Source organism: Grus americana, chromosome 5, assembly GCF_028858705.1.
Source record: "Grus americana isolate bGruAme1 chromosome 5, bGruAme1.mat, whole genome shotgun sequence".
Classification (NCBI taxonomy): domain Eukaryota; kingdom Metazoa; phylum Chordata; class Aves; order Gruiformes; family Gruidae; genus Grus; species Grus americana.
In genome coordinates, this window is record NC_072856.1 from 5015884 (window position 1) to 5035000 (window position 19117).

The following is a 19117-nucleotide window of genomic DNA, read 5'->3' on the forward strand; positions in this document are numbered from 1 at the left end:
GTGATGTAAATAGAGATGTTAAATAACATGTTTTAAAATCAGAACTGAACTTAAATTGGTTAATGGTGAGTGTGAGCAGTGATAGTGTGTATCCTGTTCTCCCAAATATTTGTGTGCCATCTATCTAAAACTCCTCCTTGTGGTAACCCGGCCCCTTGCTCCGTTTCTCTGACATCCTATGTCATTCTCTCCCTTGCCCCTCAAATTTGCGGCTTTCTGCCATGCCTCCTAACTAGCAATGTCATGAGGGAGCATGTCCCCTCGTTGGCATGGGAGTGCAGGCATGTGCATTGGTCAGGCAGCCGTCTGAGCAGAGAAATGCAGCTTTTTCTTTAGCAGCAGCTAAACAGTGTGTTTTTATGAAACCTGCAGGAATGCAATACCTGAGACTTCTCTACCAATGCCACTGCAATTAGCAGGCAGGTTAAAATGTTAGATGATGACATAGGAGAAATCTAGCTTATTTACAAAGAGTAGGCTGAAAAGATAAAAAAGCTGGAGAAAAATAACTAGATGTTTCCTGGGATAAAGATAGTGGCTATGCAGAGATAGTGGCTATGTAGAGATAGTTATGAATTTTCTGGAGCTGGGCACAGGGTTTCTGATTCCAAGCCATCCCTTGGCATCTAGAAGCTGACAACATCTTGGGAAGTAGCTTGGGAATTAGCAGAAAATCCAGAGACTCGGAGTACTAGGGGAAAGTTGAGTTTGGTGTTCCCCCCCCGCCTCCTGCCTTAGTGTGATAGAAAAAACTGTTTCATGAAAGGCTAGAACCAAGAAACGGATGATGCACAGGATAACAACTTGAGTTTGGATATAGCAATAGCTATTTCTTCAAGTGAGTCTTAGTGGCCAAGAAAAATATTGACTCTTTGGTGTCAGGGATAGAAAACCTTTATTTATGCATGAATGAGTTCAGTATATTCACTGCACAAAAATTCATCAGGACAACTTCTTGAAACACCTCTTGAAACAGCAAAGAGAAAGTTGGGAAAACAGCTCCAAAAGTCGCTTGAGCTCAGAGGATTCTGGTCCCCGTAAGATTCAGAGGTTAAAGTGAAAAGGATTTGAAATGCTTTTGGGTAGAGTGTGCAGCTTAACTGGCTATAATGCAGCCATTTATTTCACTGCAGAGAGCTCTGCTCTGTACTAGGTAATTATTAAGACATTAAACACACAACCTCTTTTGTGTATTTAGACATCATGATGATTAGGTCTATCTGGATCATTATACTGACTGACTTTTTTTTTTTTTTTTTTTTTTTGCATTGGGACCATAAATATTTTAATGGTGATATGTAATTATTGAGAGGTACAAACAGGAATAAAAATTCCTTAGGATTAGTTAAATACAGAGAAGTATATAGAAGAAATCAGAACTTTAAGTGGTATTTAAATAGCATTGCTCATTTCATTTCCACTGGGCTGTGTTAGGTTACTCTGGGCAAGGATCAAAAGGCATGTTTTCATTTAGCTGTAAATTCCTGTTGTTATTCTCCAGACCTTCTTTCCTGCTTTTTCTTCCCCTCTCTCTCTCTCTAGAATCCCAACTCTTACCTCTGTTGTTATTGATATTATTCCTGCTTCCAGCAGCAAGAAGAGCTGTAAAATTTTAGATTTCCTGGGAAATAACCCTGTTGTCTTCCTAGTTTTATCCCCTGGTGATTGGCTCTGAGACGGAGTAATTGCTTTCTTCAGGCAATAGTGTAGCATTTTTATATTTTACCCTCTCTTCTTAGGGATCCAAATAAGCCCTTTGAATAATCTTTTTTTTTTTTTTTTTTTTTTTTTGTGTGTGTGTCTGTCCAGGTGGTGTACTTTACAGCTACGTTCCCCTATGTAGTTCTCATCATCCTTCTTATAAGAGGAGTAACTCTACCTGGAGCAGGAGCTGGAATTTGGTACTTCATCACACCAAAGTGGGAGAAGCTAATTGATGCTATGGTGGGCTTATTATTGCACTTGTAAATCTGCTAGGGTGAATAATCCATACAGATGTCTTAATGTCTGTTGCAAGCATTTTCTCCGTGCAGAGGCTATACTGTCACCTGTGGAAACTTGTTCTTCATTTCACGTGGAGTGTTGTTGCAATGGATGTTTCTTATTTGTGTGCACATTTTTTAGTTATGTTATTATAGATACGGTATTTACTTCACGTTTAATATTTCACCTGAATCTCTGAGTAGGTGCGTTTGGAAAATAGGGAATTAAAAAGGAAGCACAGATTTTCATACACTGATGTCTGTTGGGTGCTGCCTCGGCTTGAACAAACACATGAAGCTTTTAATAGGTAACATAATAAACTTCTTTGCATTTCTTGAGAAATGCTCCGAGTAGGTCATTTGCTTATTGAGCAAAGATTGCTCTGAATAATGAATCTGAGACGTTAGATTAAACAAAATCAAATTATACATCCTAATCTAACTCCTGATAGCACACATACTGACACAGAATAGCTGTGATCATTGTCCTACCTGCACTGTAAGAAACCAGGCTACTCGCTGTGTAGGAGAGGACAGACCAGGCTACTCGCTGTGTGGGAGAGGACAGAATTAAGGGACTTGGTACTCGGCTTTGCTCTTCAAGCATTGACTATATGAGATGAAGCTTCAGCTCTGCTGCCTCACTCATGATTTCAACTGATTTCTAAAAAGCCATCTGTTGCCAATGAAGCCAGTAAAACATGTTCCAAAAATACACATGGATTTGTGTCTGTGTAGACGTAAATGCACCCATGGATTTGTGGGACGTAGCAGGTGAGCTCCCGTGTGTTGGTCTTAGGTGTCTTGAGGCAGGAATCTGTAGACTGAACTGAAGCCTGAGGTGAGAGTTACAATTCAGACTCATTTCTTGAGGAATTTTAGAGGGATTTTTACATCAGGAAACACCTCAGGAAATTTACTTGGTTTTATTTGTGGGTTTTGTTGGTGTCTCGTCCCCCTCCCGCCGAAGAATTTTTTCCTCTCTCAATAACGGTGTGGTATCACACTGATAGATCGATAATTAAAGCTGAAAACAATTTCCTGGATGAATTGTGCCGATCTTAATTTCCTTCATATCCTCTGCAATAATGGATATTTGGATCCTTTGGTGATGGGAGTATTAAATCTTTTGCAAACAATACAGAAATTAATTTTGCATTAAATATGAGCATTTTTGGATCCCACATTGTGCAATAAAGGAGGTGAGAACTGCTGCCTTTTGCAAAATGGGGCTGTCTGAATACACTAAGTATCTGTATAACCCCGGGTAAGTGTTCCATAATATTCAGGCAAGCTTCTGTTTTCAAGTTTCTTTGCAGTGTAACACGAATTAATAGCTGTGTATTACACTCAATTAGATGGAGGATTGGCTGCTTGCTGGCTGGTAACTTTTAAAGTAGCGTTTAAATAATATCGTAAACCTGGTTAGTGTGTGTATAGGTACACCTATCTGTGCGTGTATGTGTATCTCCACTTCTGCACTGTGGACTTGGGTGGAAAATCAGACTTTGTAGGAAAGCTTGTAAATAGAAATACCAATGCTTTGAACATTTTGCAAGTGATAAGTAAGACCAACTCCTTTGAAATTCCGGGCAGTTTAGGAATTTTTTATATAAATGCACTTAAGGCTTTGAAGAACTTTGTTACAGACCAAACAATGATGTTTGGTTGTTTTGGTGGTTTGTTTGTTTTTTGAGAGATTCAGCTAAACATGTCTTTTCTTCTGATGGGAGGAAACTGGGTCCTCACACCTAAACAGCCCTAACTTAGGCTGTGCTGTTTGATGTACACCTAATGATAGAAATTTATCCTGATTTTAACGTAATCTCATGCATAAGTAGCACATCAAGCAACACTGAGGTTCTTACTCTTATGAAGAAGATAATTACTTAGCGCCACCGGCAGATAAACCATCAGTACTTGATGCAGAATTTTCCTCTTGATTTGTATTTTCTTTGCTGAATGTGTTTGAACTGATATGTATCAAGCAATATAGTTTGAATATTTGTGCCTTCCATATACAGCAAGGGTGATATTGTCATTTTGTATGGGCTCAACAAGACCAGTACTCCTCATCAGATGGGCACTATATATTTTGGGGCAGGATTTTGCTTTTAAATGTTCTATTAACATCCATTGCTATAAAGTTAATTTTAACTTCTTATGTATTAATCACTTAACGTTTAATAGTGTTATTGATCTTTCTAATGCTCTTTCCTGAAGCCAATGCTATTTTCTCTCCTGTCTATCTTAGGTTTGGAAGGATGCTGCCACTCAGATTTTCTTCTCGTTGTCTGCAGCATGGGGAGGTCTGATTACTCTTTCTTCTTACAACAAATTTCATAATAATTGCTACAGGTATGTGAGAGTGAAACCCATCAGTCTTATTAAAGAAGTCTTGTCCAAACCCAGTCATCTTCCAACTTGCAGAAATCTGGTTTGAAAGACCTTCCTCTCTTCTTCTTCTCTCTTCTTGTGTGGGTTTTTTGTTTGTTTGGTTTCTTTAAACTTTTTTGGGTTTGTGTATTGTATCTTCTGCCCAGGTCCTAATCTACTAGTCTCAAGATAAGCTATAGGCTTATTATAGTTCCTATTGGCTCCTCATTTTTCAGAATCAACAGGTTTAGGTGGAAAGGCAGCCCGGGAAGCTGTCAACAGCTGTGAGCAGTGGTATGAACCCGTGCCAGTTGGCAGCCTCTGCTGAAGAACAACCCCTGTGTAGAACGGGCTGAAGTCTGTGGTTGAGAGACATGCAGGAGTTTAATGTGCAATTTCCATAGATGTAATTCTTGTCTCTCCTAAATGTTGTTATTTTTTCTGATTACTCTTAGTGTAGTTTTACACGTATGAAGTTATTTCAAGTTGTGACATTTAAAATCGCTTTTGTTCTGGTGGCGTGGTCCAGTTTTTCATCAACAAGCATGCCAGATAAATGTCTGCAGGTGGAAAAAACAAAAGCAAATTGCCTTTGTAGAATGCCTCACTCCTATTTTATTGTCTTTAAAGCCAATCTTGTTTCTACTGAAGCAAACCTTTACTGATTGTTGCCGTGACAGAGGTGCTGATTCAGGACAGCCAAGGGCATGCTTAAAAACTTTCCTCAATCAAGACTTTAAAGCACACGCTCCTTGGGATTTGAACTCCCATATCCTATAACTTCTAAGCACTGTATTCAAAATTCTTACCTTTAAAAAGAAATGTGGATCAGGCTTTTAAAAAGGAATTTCAAAAACATTTCCTGCTAGCATTCAAAAGTAATATAATTAACCTAAAATATGGATGAATAAGTAACAATGTTACATACACAGTAATTCCCACTCAGCAATCCTTTGGGTTCTATTTGTGAAAATGCTTGTCCTGGGCTTTGATTTTTTTTTTTTTTTTTTTTTTTGGTGAATGAATACGTTCAGAATATCAGGGCAAAAAGTGGGAGAAGCATCACGCTATCTTTCTGCATTGATTTAGCAATATTTTGCAAAGTTTGGAAAATGTTAATGAACATTTTGAATGACATATATGGTAATGAAGTATAAAAATCTTACAGGTCTAAGTACATGCGTTACCTATGTTAGAAAGGGATACGGAACGTTGAAGCAGAAATAATTAGCGAAGCTTAGTTGCTTCTTTTTAATTTTACAACACATCTCGAATATTGAAATGAAGCATGACTATTTTATCTTTCAATTTTTATATTCATTACATTCTAATACTGTAGATAAAATTGTGGGTTTCAGTTACATATTCATTTTAAACATCATTAAATAATCTATAATTGCAGTGAATTTACATAAATTCACTTTATAATGCATACTTAAAATATTTTACCTAAAACTTACCTGAGTTTTGGAAGAAGATTTTGACACATGATAATTCCAAGCAGACCATTGTCTTTTTTTGTTTCTTTTTTTTTTTCCTGTAGACCTGAAGAATTAACCTAATCATTCCTGTTAAGAGATGTTCTGTTAGAGATTCCAGAATTTTGCCAGCTCAGTGAGGTTCTTGACAGCTTTTCAGGTTATATTTTGTTCTGTTCCTGACAAATGAATAGCAGTAGGAATAAGCAATTTTAGCCGACTTAAAAAAACCCAACAACAAACCCACATTTAAAGTGACTTATTTGTTCCTAAACTGTAGTAGTTTAAGGGGAAGTTTTCTGGACACACATATTGTGAAGAAGAAATAAAAATCCTATCGAGACTGTGATAATGATGGATGGGGATCATGAGGGCTGGTTTCCTGTCAAGTCACATGTACTTACCCAGTACAGTATGACATTCGGGGCTGGATTTCTTGAGATTCTCTTAACAACAACAAGAGAAAATTGTGCCAGGGAATCCTCTACAGGCGGACAGGCATTTCAGTGAGTGCTGCAAGGTACAGAAAGCTTAACACTGAAATTTTGCCTATAAATACAAGAAAGATGCAGGACAAAAATCGTCCTACCTGGACAGCGGTGTTTAGCCCATATGTAATATAGTGAGCAGATATCCTCATCAGGCAAAGAGTAAAACACCACATTACAGATCGTGTCGTCGTTGCTACCTTCTTCAGAGACGCCAAGAGCAGAAATGCTCATCTTCCTGCTTGGCCTGTGGCTTTCTATATAGCATGTGGGTGATGGAAACTTGCGCAGCGGATTCCTGGCGGTGTTGTGAAGACTTCTGTCACCTCTGATCAGCATCAAATGTACCCGATACGCGTAAAAGTGTACCTTCGTCAGTGTTGCCACGGGATCTGTGTGCTCATGAGAGAGACTCCTTAACTGTGTACAAACCCCTTCTTCCTTAAGTGTGTTACAACAAGGTGACGTGGCTTCTTGTGTTTTCTTTTCAGGGACACATTGATAGTCACGTGTACCAACAGTGCCACAAGTATATTTGCAGGCTTTGTCATCTTCTCAGTTATTGGCTTCATGGCAAATGAGCTCAAAGTGAATATCGAAGCTGTGGCAGACCAAGGTAGGGTATGCTACCGTTTCATTACTTAGGCACCTGGTGACACCTTCAGCTCTATTATTAATGATGACATTGACACTGGAGGTGGGAATAAGGGCTTCAAGCTGATGTGGATTAGTAAACCACTTGCAGGCATTTCTGTATGGGAGAAGGTACACTGAGAAGTCAAGATATTACTTGAAGATACCTTATCGCTCGTTTGGTAAGAGAAAGAAGCAATCTGAGACTCATATCAAATCTTTATGTAAATGACTGATGGGACTTAGGGTGAGATGTCTCCTTCACATAGTGTAAACGATCACTGGCCTTCTTGTTTGTCTCTGCTGCTGCTTGTCAAGTCTTCTTCAAGGTAAAAGGTGTCCATGATGGTTGGGAGTCCTGGATGAGAGGGTGGTGGGCTTCGTGGTGTGGGGAGTGGGAGAAATATGGTGCGAGAGGTGGATTGAGCTTCTGAACTGTGGAAAGTAAGGAGCTGCCTCCATGGGAAAGTAAAAAATTTCTGAAAAACTGATTAGAAGGTCTTGGTTAGTGAAGTGAGATGGTTACAAGCGGGGATCTGCAAGGTCTTAATTGGTAGAGCTGAACGTGAGTGAGAAGAGTCTGACTGATGGAGGAATCGGTGCTGTCATGTATCATTTGGTATGACGTAGCGGGAGATAGGAAGGGAGGAGTTTTTGGGGTAAGATCCAGAGAAGTTTAAAGGGTTGTAAAATTCAGAGGGGATTATAGAGGGATAATTGATGCCATAGTCCAGTTCTACGTTTTCTGTGCAATGTGCAGCACTTTGGCTCTCAGCCAACCAACTCCCAGATCTTTAAGACCATTTCAAACTGTGTTAAAAAGACAAATTTGTAATAATTTTGTAATAACGTATTTATGATTCCCCCACCATAGCTGTTTCTGTGAGCACACGAGGGTGTTAAGTGTATTGTGTTAGCTTTCAACACGATACAGTCGTTTCAAAGCGCTGAAGAGAACTGATTAACGTCTCTCTGAGACAATGTTATTTCCCCCCAACCCATGATAGCACAGAGCAAGAGGAGGCTCTGAACGGGAGAAGGACTGACGAGTTCAAAAAGTGAATGTCACGTACTTATGGCTTCTGTACATGACGTGTCTCACTGTCTGCGTTAAATATGAAAACACTAAACGTTTTTCTGACAGGTTTATTGTGTGGATAAATACAATGCCACAAGCTGCTATATGTAGCCCAAGGTACCTGGCTGACTGAGCATCATGATTCAGAAATTGCAGCAGTGACAACAGGGGATAGAAATCAAGGCTTTGTATGGTATTATTCATAGCTCATTCTGCACAACTTAGGTATGAAGGTTAACGTGCATTTAACAATGTTGTGGGAGCGAAGTGGAAAGCAGACATCACAAGGGGGGGACACAGAAATCCTGTAGTTGGAGGAACAAGAGCCAGTGAAGCAGGTGAAGCATTCTCTATTTTTTCCTGAAAAAGTACCTTTTCTCGGAATTCTAATGTTTCTAATTGTTTATTAGAAACCAGCTACTACAAGTTAAAGGAGGACAACAGAGAAGGGAACAAAATCTTGCTGCTGGTTAAGGAGAAGTAAAGGCTCTTAGTTTCCTTTTGCTTATTCCTTCTCTGTAAACTGAACCATGGCTAATCCCACAGACGTTGCAGTACTTCTGACCTCGGAGATGCAAATAAAGCTGCCGGGCCACATGCCATTTCTGCAGCTCCTTCACTTGGTACGTGGCAGCCCAGATGTTGGGGTGAGAGGAAGCTAGTGAGCTGCGGTTGTTGCAAGGAGTTAGCTAGTCTGGGGCTTGCACCGGTTGAGCCGTGGTGCGATGGGCTGCTAACCGGGCTGCAGATTCAGCTGGGGGTTCTGAGGGAAGAATTTCATAGGATGGTCAGCTGGCAAGCTGTTTCTTGACAGCAAGTCGTTGGGGATACTGCACTTGCAAGCTAATGCAATGTCAATTCAGTCTTCAGTGCCTTGTCTCTTCTTTTTGGTCCTGCCAGTCACGTAAGTGGGAGCAGAAAAGTTTCATTCTTGTCCCTGTTTTCTGGCTGGATTAGACCATTATGTTTGGAAAAACTCCATGTGAGGCCAGGTGTTTTAGGAGTAATGTTTCCATTAATCTTTTTATTTTTACCTCCATCCTGAAACAAATAACAACCGAAAACCCCAACCCTGAAATCCAAATGTCACTGCAGTCACTGAAATTATTATAAGGAGTTAGGTTCAAATCCTGCTCAGAGAAGCCGTGCCTGAGTGAAGCTGCAGTGGAAGCTCCGAAGGGATGGACAGAAGGGGACATGGAGAGACATAGCTGTTAGGGGTGGTGGAGGAAACGCTTGGGTCAGCTGGTTCATGTCCCTGGAGATGACACAATATTTAGCGCAGCGGATGGCAATCCCGTTTCTGTTGAGTGCTTGGTGGTGGTCTTTGAGTGAGCGACTAGTCGCAGGCTGGAGCTCTCTCTGTTCCCAGCTGTTTCAGCAGCTGTTCCAGGGGAGGTGAAAAAAAAGCCGTCACAAGACAATCTCACTGTAGGGCTGTCAGTGCATTTGTAAGAACCCGTTTAGGCCATTTAAAAATATTTCACGAGGGTGAGGCTTCACTGTTCTCTGTGACGGGGGAAACAAAATTTAGTCACATAATAGAAGAAGAGAGTACCGTAGGAAGAGAGTGAAGATTGGGGGTAATTGCAGACTGAGTTAGACATTGAATTAACAGAATTAACAAGCAGACTCAGCAAGTGGGGAGAAGAGCCAGCCCTTGTCTCTGCCTACCTTTTCTTTATTCTAAAGTTGTATTTCTTTTCATAGTGAAGGAGAAAACAGCAGAAATGATGATGATGGTTTTTAAAACCTTGAATGAAATTGTTAATGGCAATGAGAGGGGATTTTTTTTTTCCCTTATGAATCTGAATCTGAGGTATTTTTTTCATTTAGAATCTTCCTTTCAGGAAAAACTCATGTACCTGATGAGCAAATCAAACACTGTTCATGGAGGGAAAGACAGGACAATCTATTTTTGTTCTTCTCTCTCAGTTTGATTAAGAACATACTGCAGTTGAAAAATTGTAGTAATTTAAAATGAAAGTTCAAGGTCATTTGACTTTTTTTTTGTTTAAACACATATAAAACCTTTGGAGTTTTCCTGGCTTTAATAGCCATTTAGAAAAAGTTCATATCCCTCTAAATCTCTGAAGATGGAGAGGTTGGGAGCCAGCCTCCCTGTGACCATTTGCCTGTGCTTGGATGCTCCCTGGCACGTGATATCTTGGAGAGTTATGAGGGGCCGAGATGGAGAGATTTGCACTTTGATATTCTATAATTAAACTTTTTCTAAAAGTGTGATTAATGGGAACTCGTTATTCCGAGACTTAATTAAACTCCTACATGCAGGAAGCTAGTGCAAACAGAGCCCTTATCTCTAATAGTCAAGAAGAAATCTTTAATCAAGAGACGAAAGCACGTATTCATGAATACCTAGCAGTTCCACATGCACCTTTCTATTCCAAAAAGCCATTTTTCTGAGCACAGCACATTTTAAAGGCAGCAGCACTTAATGAGTCATGTACAGTGTTGGGTTTTTTTTTCTTTTTTTACAATGTCGTTAACTCTCGTATTTGTCTTTTGTTCAGAAGGAACTCCAAACACTTCACAAGTTGCCCATGGAGATTATTTCACATGCTACTGAAACCGTGTGTTTTTTCTCAGTATGTGAGAGTGTCACGGTCCTCTCTCAAACAGAAACGGTGTGGGGAGCCATGAGAAATGGGATCCCATAATTCAGATTAGAAATGGCCAGGGCAGAGTGAGTTTGGAGCCCCTTCTTGTGGGCATGGGTCATGGCATCGGCACAACTTGGCTTTAATTTGTATCTTGCCTGATAGGAAACATCCTTCAGGGCATTTGAAGCGGGCACCCTTTCGGCTGGGATAAATAGAGAAGTGCCACCCGCTGTAATGCTACCACCACATTCCTGCAGCTCTTTCTCCAAGGCAAATCTAAGCATACTTGTAAAAAATATTTTTACTTTACAGTCAATAAAAAATATACCCAAGATATCAAAGCAACAAAGAAAGGAAAATTCCTGGTTAAGGCTCTTCCTTATTTTTTTCTGCTGCACTTTATTTCAGAATTTCTTGTGTATTTTTTTAGATTCACGGTAGTTATTACCTTGTGTCTGGTATCAGCTCTGTGCGTTTGTTGTGTTCTCTCCTGCTCGTTTGACTGTGTGCCGATGAGTTAAGAGTATTTTCTTTTCCGTTCATCCCTGTCGTACTGAGGTGTGGGTGATTGCTATGTTGATTTAAGGCTGGGATGCTAATTGGCAGGGACAGTGGCAGGAATTTGATCACAGAACAGGACAGAAACATAGCTGCAGTACAGGATATCTGTTTGTTTGTTGTATTGGATCAGTATATGAGTATACTGGTTAAATATGTAGTCTGCAGCTTGGAAAGTAGGAGAGGATGAGTGTTTTGAAACTTAGAATCAAAATGGAAATTAATCACATGAGGCTAAATTCTGTAAAGGTTAAATCTTTCTGTAAATAGGAGAGACTGAATCCGATCTTTTGTCTTTTATCAAGCAAAGTAATATTGTATTATACTTTGAAACGTGACTCTCCACGTCTCCCCATTCTGTTCAGTCAACAACGTTAACGCGATGCAAGATACCCCAACCTCTGTTTTTCTCATTTCTAGGTCCTGGAATTGCTTTTGTGGTTTACCCAGAAGCCTTAACTCGGCTTCCTCTCTCTCCGTTCTGGGCTATAATATTCTTTTTGATGCTTCTGACGCTTGGATTGGACACTATGGTAAACTGCTTTTGTTTCCCCTTCTTTTCCTCTTGCTTTTCCTATGGATTTGTTTGGAGGACCATGAGATTACTCGCTATTTTCCATGCGGTCAGTGAACCTTTTTGTAAAAAGAGGAATAAAGTAAGGCCATCAATGCTGAAATCATTTGGGGGAAGCTTTGGTGTTGACAACTGAACATTTACCATCTCAGATTTGAAATACTGTCTCTCGTATTCCAATACATCCAGTTGGACCATTTAGTGTATGTTTTGCACACTGAAATGAATCCTTTTATCTTGGCTTTCAGTTTGCCACTATTGAGACTATAGTGACCTCCGTTTCGGACGAGTTCCCCAAATACTTACGTACGCACAAGGCACTGTTCACTCTTGGGTGCTGCATCTCCTTTTTCATCATGGGATTTCCTATGATCACTCAGGTAATAATATTGTCTTTGAGCATCGCTGTCTGTCCCCAGTCCCCCTCTGGTGGCCGTTCTCCTCCTGCACAAGTTGCAAAAGATAAAGCTGAATTCTGCTGCGTGTGCAAAGACACCGGGTGAGCCTGAAAGTCTCTTTTCTTTTCTTCCCTCCCCCCCCCCCGCCCCCAATGGATGCTCTGAGATATATTTAAAAGACTTTGCTGTTCAAATCTTTCTGAGAATCAGATTTTTAAAATTCATCCCTTGCCAAACATCTCCAAAGTAGTCATGTAAGCTAGGTATTCGTTAAAAAAAAAAAAAAAAAAAAATTAACGTCATATAAACATGCACACCAGTTTTGGGTGCCTTCCCTCCCAGATTAGAGTATATACTAATAGTCTTGGCAAACTGTGGAGTTCATAACGAAATTCTCATCTACTGTTAATAGCCTTCAGTGTCTTTTGTCCACTAATTCCTCCAGCATTATAAACTCTCAGTAATTTCAAGAGGAGGTGCACAAAATCTATTTTACTATTATATTCATCCCCCCCTTTTCTTTCTTTCCTCTCACCTCATCACCTACCAGCTGAACTTTGCTGTTTTAAAGCCTAGGATGGATCCAGCGCTTCCTTCACTTGAATTATGCTGCCCAACCGCTGCCCTGAAGATAGGGCATTCTATCCTTTCCAAAGAGATGAACTGGACGGGCTATTACGATATCCCTGGTTTGAATGGCGATTTGGCTTTTGACGTCGCATTAAGTGGTTAGAGACACTGCTGGTGGACGGTTTGGTCGCAGTTCAGTCCTTAATCTGAAAGGTGTATTGATTTTAGGAAACTAAAATTTCCCAAAGTGTGTTAGTTACCAGACTCAGGTGTACCCTCTGCTTTTTTTCTTGTCGGATTTGACATTCGTTCAGCCAGAAGGAAGAAACTATAGTGCGGCATGAGCCTCTGTCCGGTCAATGTTTGGGTGCTTACTTGGGATAGAGTCTCCTGGGTCCTGCTCCTGTCGGTTTTGCCTGCCTTAGCACCAGAGTTGTAACCCAGGTGAAAAGAGATACCAGGTATTTGCTGCAAGTAATGGCTCTTTTATCCTTTTTTTTTTTTTTCTTTAGGGTGGAATGTATATGTTACAGCTTGTGGACACTTACGCAGCTTCTTACTCTCTTGTCATCATTGCCATTTTTGAGCTTGTTGGAGTTTCCTACATATATGGTAAGACAAATATTGGACAGCCTATGTCAAAGTTACATTTTAGCATATGGTAAAGTAGCTGGTAATGCAAAATTCTTAAGGAAAGGAGTAATGCTTTTTTTAAAAAAAAAAAAAAAAAAAGCCTCAGAATTCCCTTATTTTGAATGGAAGCATAATGGGACTTCATTACTATCGGATTCCTTTAAATATGTGTATTCAAAAGGCTTTCGTATAGCCTAATTTCCTTTTCCCACCAATAGCTTTGAAGCCAATGCTTAGAGACGAGTATAAGAACAGAACAAGCATTTAGGGACACTTCTCCAGGGACTCTTTCACACTCCAACAGTTTTAGGATCAGAGACTTCCTGAGCCAGAAGTGGTATCTTTGCAATTAACAACTTTTGAAGGATTTATTTTCCATGTACACATCCAGCCTTCCCTTTAGCCCATCTGTCCATAACACAGAATCAAGATTATGCAGCTGCTCAGACTGATTAATTACGCATAGCGACACCACCAGTTATATGGATCCATGTTGACATACGTTAAATTATGAGGAAGATCCTCAGCTAGTATAAAGCAGTGCAATTACCTTGATGCTACTGCAGCTCCATCAACTGCTACCAGCTGGTGATTTGCTCCCAAACTTGTCCAGTGCTTTTGGGAGACTGATTCTTGGAAATGTGTGATCCTAGATGGTAGTGGTAGGAAAGGTGGAGATCTCCCTACATAACAGATGATTAATTTATGGCTGGAGTGTGGTGGTGCCACTTAAGACTTGCCTTCAAAAGCAAAGGAAGATCTGAATCTTGGTGTTAAAGATGGCAAACATAAGGCTGTTTGTGCTGTTGCTGTGACCAGGAATGAATTGTATATTTTGTATCAGCTAGGCATAAAATAATCGCAAGATGTGCTGTTGAAGGCACATGTATAGCGGCATGACCTTAGGCTCTTGTCCTGTGCACTGGATACCCAGATCTACCTACGTTGTGGGGTCCATGCTGTAATATAAACACATTAAAAAAATCATAAGTAATTCAAAACATGCAGAATTCGTTGCTCTTGCTTGAGAAATGAATGTTATAGACAGGACAGGGAATCCTCTCTTCCTTGTTCTCTCTAATTTCATGGAAATACAGAAGTGTCTTTTATCTCCACTGACATCCAATCCAGCGAGCAGGCCTGGGTGGTTGTAAGCTAAGTCAGATAGGACCTAGAGAGGAAATGTTACGGAATACGATGGAAAAAGTCAAAACGCTAAGAGAAAAGTTGATTTAGACCAATCATGTTTTGGTTGATCAAAATGCTGGTTGTTTTTTATGACCCTGAAATGTACGTATTTTAATTAGAGTTGGTTTAGAAGTGTAATCTCTGTGAGTGAAATTAACTTGGTAACTGCTATCAGCTTTACATTCAACCAGTCTTCTCAAAGGACCTGAGTGTAATGCTCTGCGATATCTCCTGAAGTCAAGAGATGGATTTTGGGGATTTATTTAGCAGAACTCCTGGTTTGAAAATCAACGTTGGCAAGTCATGCCATTGCTCTGTGCTTCCGTTTCCATGAAGACGCGCAAGGTTTGCCCATTCCCTCCCGCCAGTTACCGCCAGATTTAGCATGTACGCTTTCCCGTGGAAACACCACCGGGCACGTGTCGTCTGCGACATTCGCGCCTGGTTATCCTACTGACCAATTTCCCAGGTTTCCTGAAATCAATACAATTCCATAAGGGATGGCGAGTGGGAATGCTCAAGAGGAGTATAAGGGTTTGTCGGGTGTTTTTTCCTTTCTTCTTCCTCACCGGTTTGCTGAGAGCGTGCCTGAAGATCGCTGTGCTAAAGCACTAGATGTTGGCACTCTTCCTGGCCAGTGGTACCTACAGCATCACCCGGTCTGTGCCAAAAAGATTGCCCCCTTTAAAGCCATTGCCATCAGTGTGCTAGATAAAATTTCCCTGCTTAGAATATTTTTAAATAACCCCCAAACTACTTATATCTGTAGAATTTCTTTGTTCTGCGTGTTTTGAAATAAGGATGAAGGTAAATAGGGAGCAAACGCTGGCTCTGTTCCTCCTCTGAACACTGTGTGGCAGAAGCACTACAAACCTGCCTTTGTGGAACAACGTTTTATTAGGCTTGTAAGCAAAATTGCTCTGGCTAGTGCCTGCTTTGCCCAGCAAATTCAGTATCCCTTAAAAGGCTAAGTTTTATGAAAAACATAAAATAACGCAGAAATAGTTATAGCACTGCAAAAGAAAGACTTGAATAGAAGATAATTTTTTTTTTAGTTACATATTACTTTAATGTAATCAGACTTAGAAAAGATCTGCTGGTTGTGAATCATTCTTTCCATGTTTTCTGTACCAACTGATTGTTAACCAACAGATGTTAGTAAAGGCTTTGATATAAACTATTTCAAGTTCATTCCCTGGAATTAACCTTTTGCTAGACTAAAGAACTACGTGAAAAAGGAAAGTTTTACTTTACAATCATTATCCACTTGACTAATGTATCATAGCTACTTCCACTGCATTAAAACTATTTTTCTAAGGACTGTTCATAGGAATACAGCTTGTATATTTGTGATTTGCACATTGTAAATACAAGTGAAGCTGCTGCTCTTGTTATATTCCTTCAAGCAGTGCTTAAAATTGGCATAATATATTTTTAAGCTCTGACAATTGCTGTTTTATGCTCCACTGACACCTTTCTCTGTGTACACGTCCTCTTCATAGCGAGCAGGTTGGCACAACAGTGGCAGGTGCTTTTATGATGAGATAAATCTGTCTGTAGTTCTTGTAACATGTTCCGCTTGCTGAGCTTGTTGAGATTTTTAAATTAAAAAGAGACACACTTGGTTATTTCCTTGCAATCGTTTATTTTTCAGTAGAGTCAGTGCTACCTAATCCAGTCAAATGACGTTTTTTGTTTCGCATGCTGGTATAGATGTTTATTCTCCAGTTGTTCAGATTATGATGCATGATTGGTAAGAATAGCTTAGAGCTGCAGGTATTAATTTAATCATCAGCGCAATTCCCACCGCTGCATTTTGTAACGTGAAGCTAAATACAAAGATTCTTGTGCTTGAGCGAAAGACTGTTGGAAAGTGGAAATGTATGACCTTAACTTTATTCGTGCTCCTTCTAGCTCGGTTTTTCCACAGTCTGTTGTTGGGAAGATTCGTTGTCCAAGCAAGTGGTAACCGGTGCAGTGTTAGTCATTCTGAATGTTCTACTTGTAGCAGAATATTGAAGTAGTTGTGTATCTCAGTTTGAATTCTCCTTTTTAAGGGATTTTATATCTGCAGCACTTACGAATACATCATTCTACTTTAGAGAGTGGAAATTATGATATGGAATATCATGTATTGTTTATTTCCCAAAGTTATTCAGCAGGCCTGAGTGATCTGAGAGGGAGATCAGATATACTGAGATTTAATTGGCATTCTGTTAACTAAAGCATCCTTTGCTTTTTTCTGTGGAACTTGATGAACCTATTGTCAGTCTTTCACTGGGAAAGAGATGAGTACTGTGTAATCCCTGTATCTGTTTACATGCATTTGACTCCTGAACTGCTAATGTTGAAAAGTGCCTGAGGCTGGGAATATCTACTGACAGTTCCTAGAAGGAACTAAATTTTTTAGTTGGAGTTTCAAACAAATCTGTGCAGATTTGCATGAAGTTTGCATGAAATTTGGAGGCAGAAGCCCCTGGTAACCATCCAGTCAGGTATTCCTCCTTTGCAGCAGCAAGCGTGGCTGAAGTAGAGACACTTGGACGAGCTTTCAACTTTGTGCAAAGACTCTTTGGCCCATACTTTGTGCTGCTGCAATTAGTTTAAAACTAGTTTTGTTCTCACCACGGCGCGCTGCAGGGATGGCTGCTGTGCGAGCATCTCCCCGGCAGCTCACTGCAGATGGTACGTTGGGCCGCAATAAGCGGGGGAAATAAAGCACAGGGCAAATCACTCGGTCGCAGCACAGATCTGCTTTCAGGTCCATAACGCAGTGGCGCTGGGGGTTAGGCTCGGTCCAGGCGTACAAAGCTCTATTACAACACGGAGCAGCACACGAGGAGTCAGACAGGTGCCGAAGTACGGGGATACCATGGGTCGTAAAAATTACATGTATTTTACAGAAAATACAAGAGGTTTTCTGAAGAAGACCATTTGCTGTAGTCAGAGAAAAAGAGGGAGAGAAATTACAGTTACAGAAAAAAAGTGACATCTGGGTCACCTTGGGTTAGCTTTCTAAGCTTACATCTGCTGCAGGTTGTAATTTTCCCTTCCCTTAAATACAGGTTTTGCAATACCATCATCTTTAATTTCTGGATTTTTCTTCCCTATTTCTTCTCATAACACAGTTTTTTAGCTTTTCTCTGGCATGCTGTCTGCCTGAACTGGCTTACTTTGTACTCACCCCCTGAGCCCCTTTAGGGCTGCCCAGCACCATCTAGCCCTGCTGCTTTCTCCGAGGTGCATCAGAAGACACTGAATAATGAACCGTTGCTATTTTTTACCTTCTTAAATCTTGGAACAGTCAGGTGGATAGATTTATTTCTCTTTTATATTGACAGGAAGGCTTCAAAATTAGGTGGATCAAGCCTGGGGATTATCCCTTCTATTCAGCAGCTGCAGTGGCTGGCTATAAGGGCAATGAGAACATAAAGCAGTTTATTACTTTTGCTCCAAGTATTTCTTCCTTACTCGGTGACTTCTCTCCAATATTTAAGCTTCTTCCCTGTCCCCACATCATAAAAGTTAGACTAAATGCTGCAGAATAATGCTTCGTAAAATTCAAATGACAGAGACGATCACCTGCTTTACTAGATAAAATTGGCCCAAATTTGAAACGTTTGTGTGACGGGCAAGCTCAGCCTTGGACCCCAGACCTCCCTCCTCTTAGTGTCGTTAGAAAAGCTGGAACAAATTTCAATTTTATTTTAATTACTATTGCAGGGCAATAACAACTGCTGGGCCAGCACACCTTTCCCGTGGCATGGCCGGGGAGATAGCTGTGGAGATGGCTGACGTCCCATTTTCCAATCTTGCTTTTTTATTAACTCAAGTAACTTTATTGTTGGAATCAATACAATAATCTGAAGAATTAACATGTCAGTCGATCTGTTTGTTCAAACAACATGGAATATAACTTAAAATATTTACAAGTGCTCTCTAATAATTCTAAGTATTGCTTACACATCAGTTGAAAAGTAACAGGACGTTACCGGTTTTAGCGCGAAGCGATACAGTTGCACCCTGGTCACGTAGCAAGAATAGAGAAGCTCAGATATTGTCTGTGCTGAGACAGCTGTACAGGTATTAATAAGGTTCAATTTCACGGGGAAATATAACAAGCGTACACATAATTGCAGCTAACCAGTACGTACTGTTAATGCTTTAACCCAAAACACACCGAACACTTAATCTCTATGTAAAAAGCTCAATTTCACTTTAATCCTTACCAAGTAAATATTTTATTAGAATGCTTTCCACCATAATAGTCTCATTTTTTCCTCTGTGGTTAGAGCCTCCATTGAAGTTTTCAACCAACAAGTCAGAGGTTTTTTTTGTAATTAGACACAAGGGAGATAACAAGAGCTATGTAGCAAATTGCAGCTGGTTTCTTTCACACCTAATTGCATGTACGTTTGCTATTTACAGGATTGCAAAGATTTTGTGAAGATATAGAAATGATGATTGGATTCCAGCCAAGTAAATTCTGGAGAGTCTGTTGGGCATTTGTGACACCAACTATTTTAACAGTGAGCAAAAA

General features: G+C 40.2%; 1 protein-coding gene across 1 annotated transcript in view; it reads left to right on the forward strand.

The window, feature by feature from the left end:
- The window catches only part of SLC6A5 (solute carrier family 6 member 5), a 35548-nt gene that overhangs the window by 9029 nt on the left and 7402 nt on the right, over positions 1 to 19117 (forward strand). Inside the window, exons 8-14 of the mRNA XM_054826460.1 lie at positions 1810 to 1944; positions 4237 to 4340; positions 6816 to 6940; positions 11635 to 11747; positions 12037 to 12168; positions 13269 to 13368; positions 19006 to 19106. Coding sequence (XP_054682435.1) covers positions 1810 to 1944; positions 4237 to 4340; positions 6816 to 6940; positions 11635 to 11747; positions 12037 to 12168; positions 13269 to 13368; positions 19006 to 19106 — 810 coding nt within the window. The remainder of the gene's footprint in view (positions 1 to 1809; positions 1945 to 4236; positions 4341 to 6815; positions 6941 to 11634; positions 11748 to 12036; positions 12169 to 13268; positions 13369 to 19005; positions 19107 to 19117) is intronic.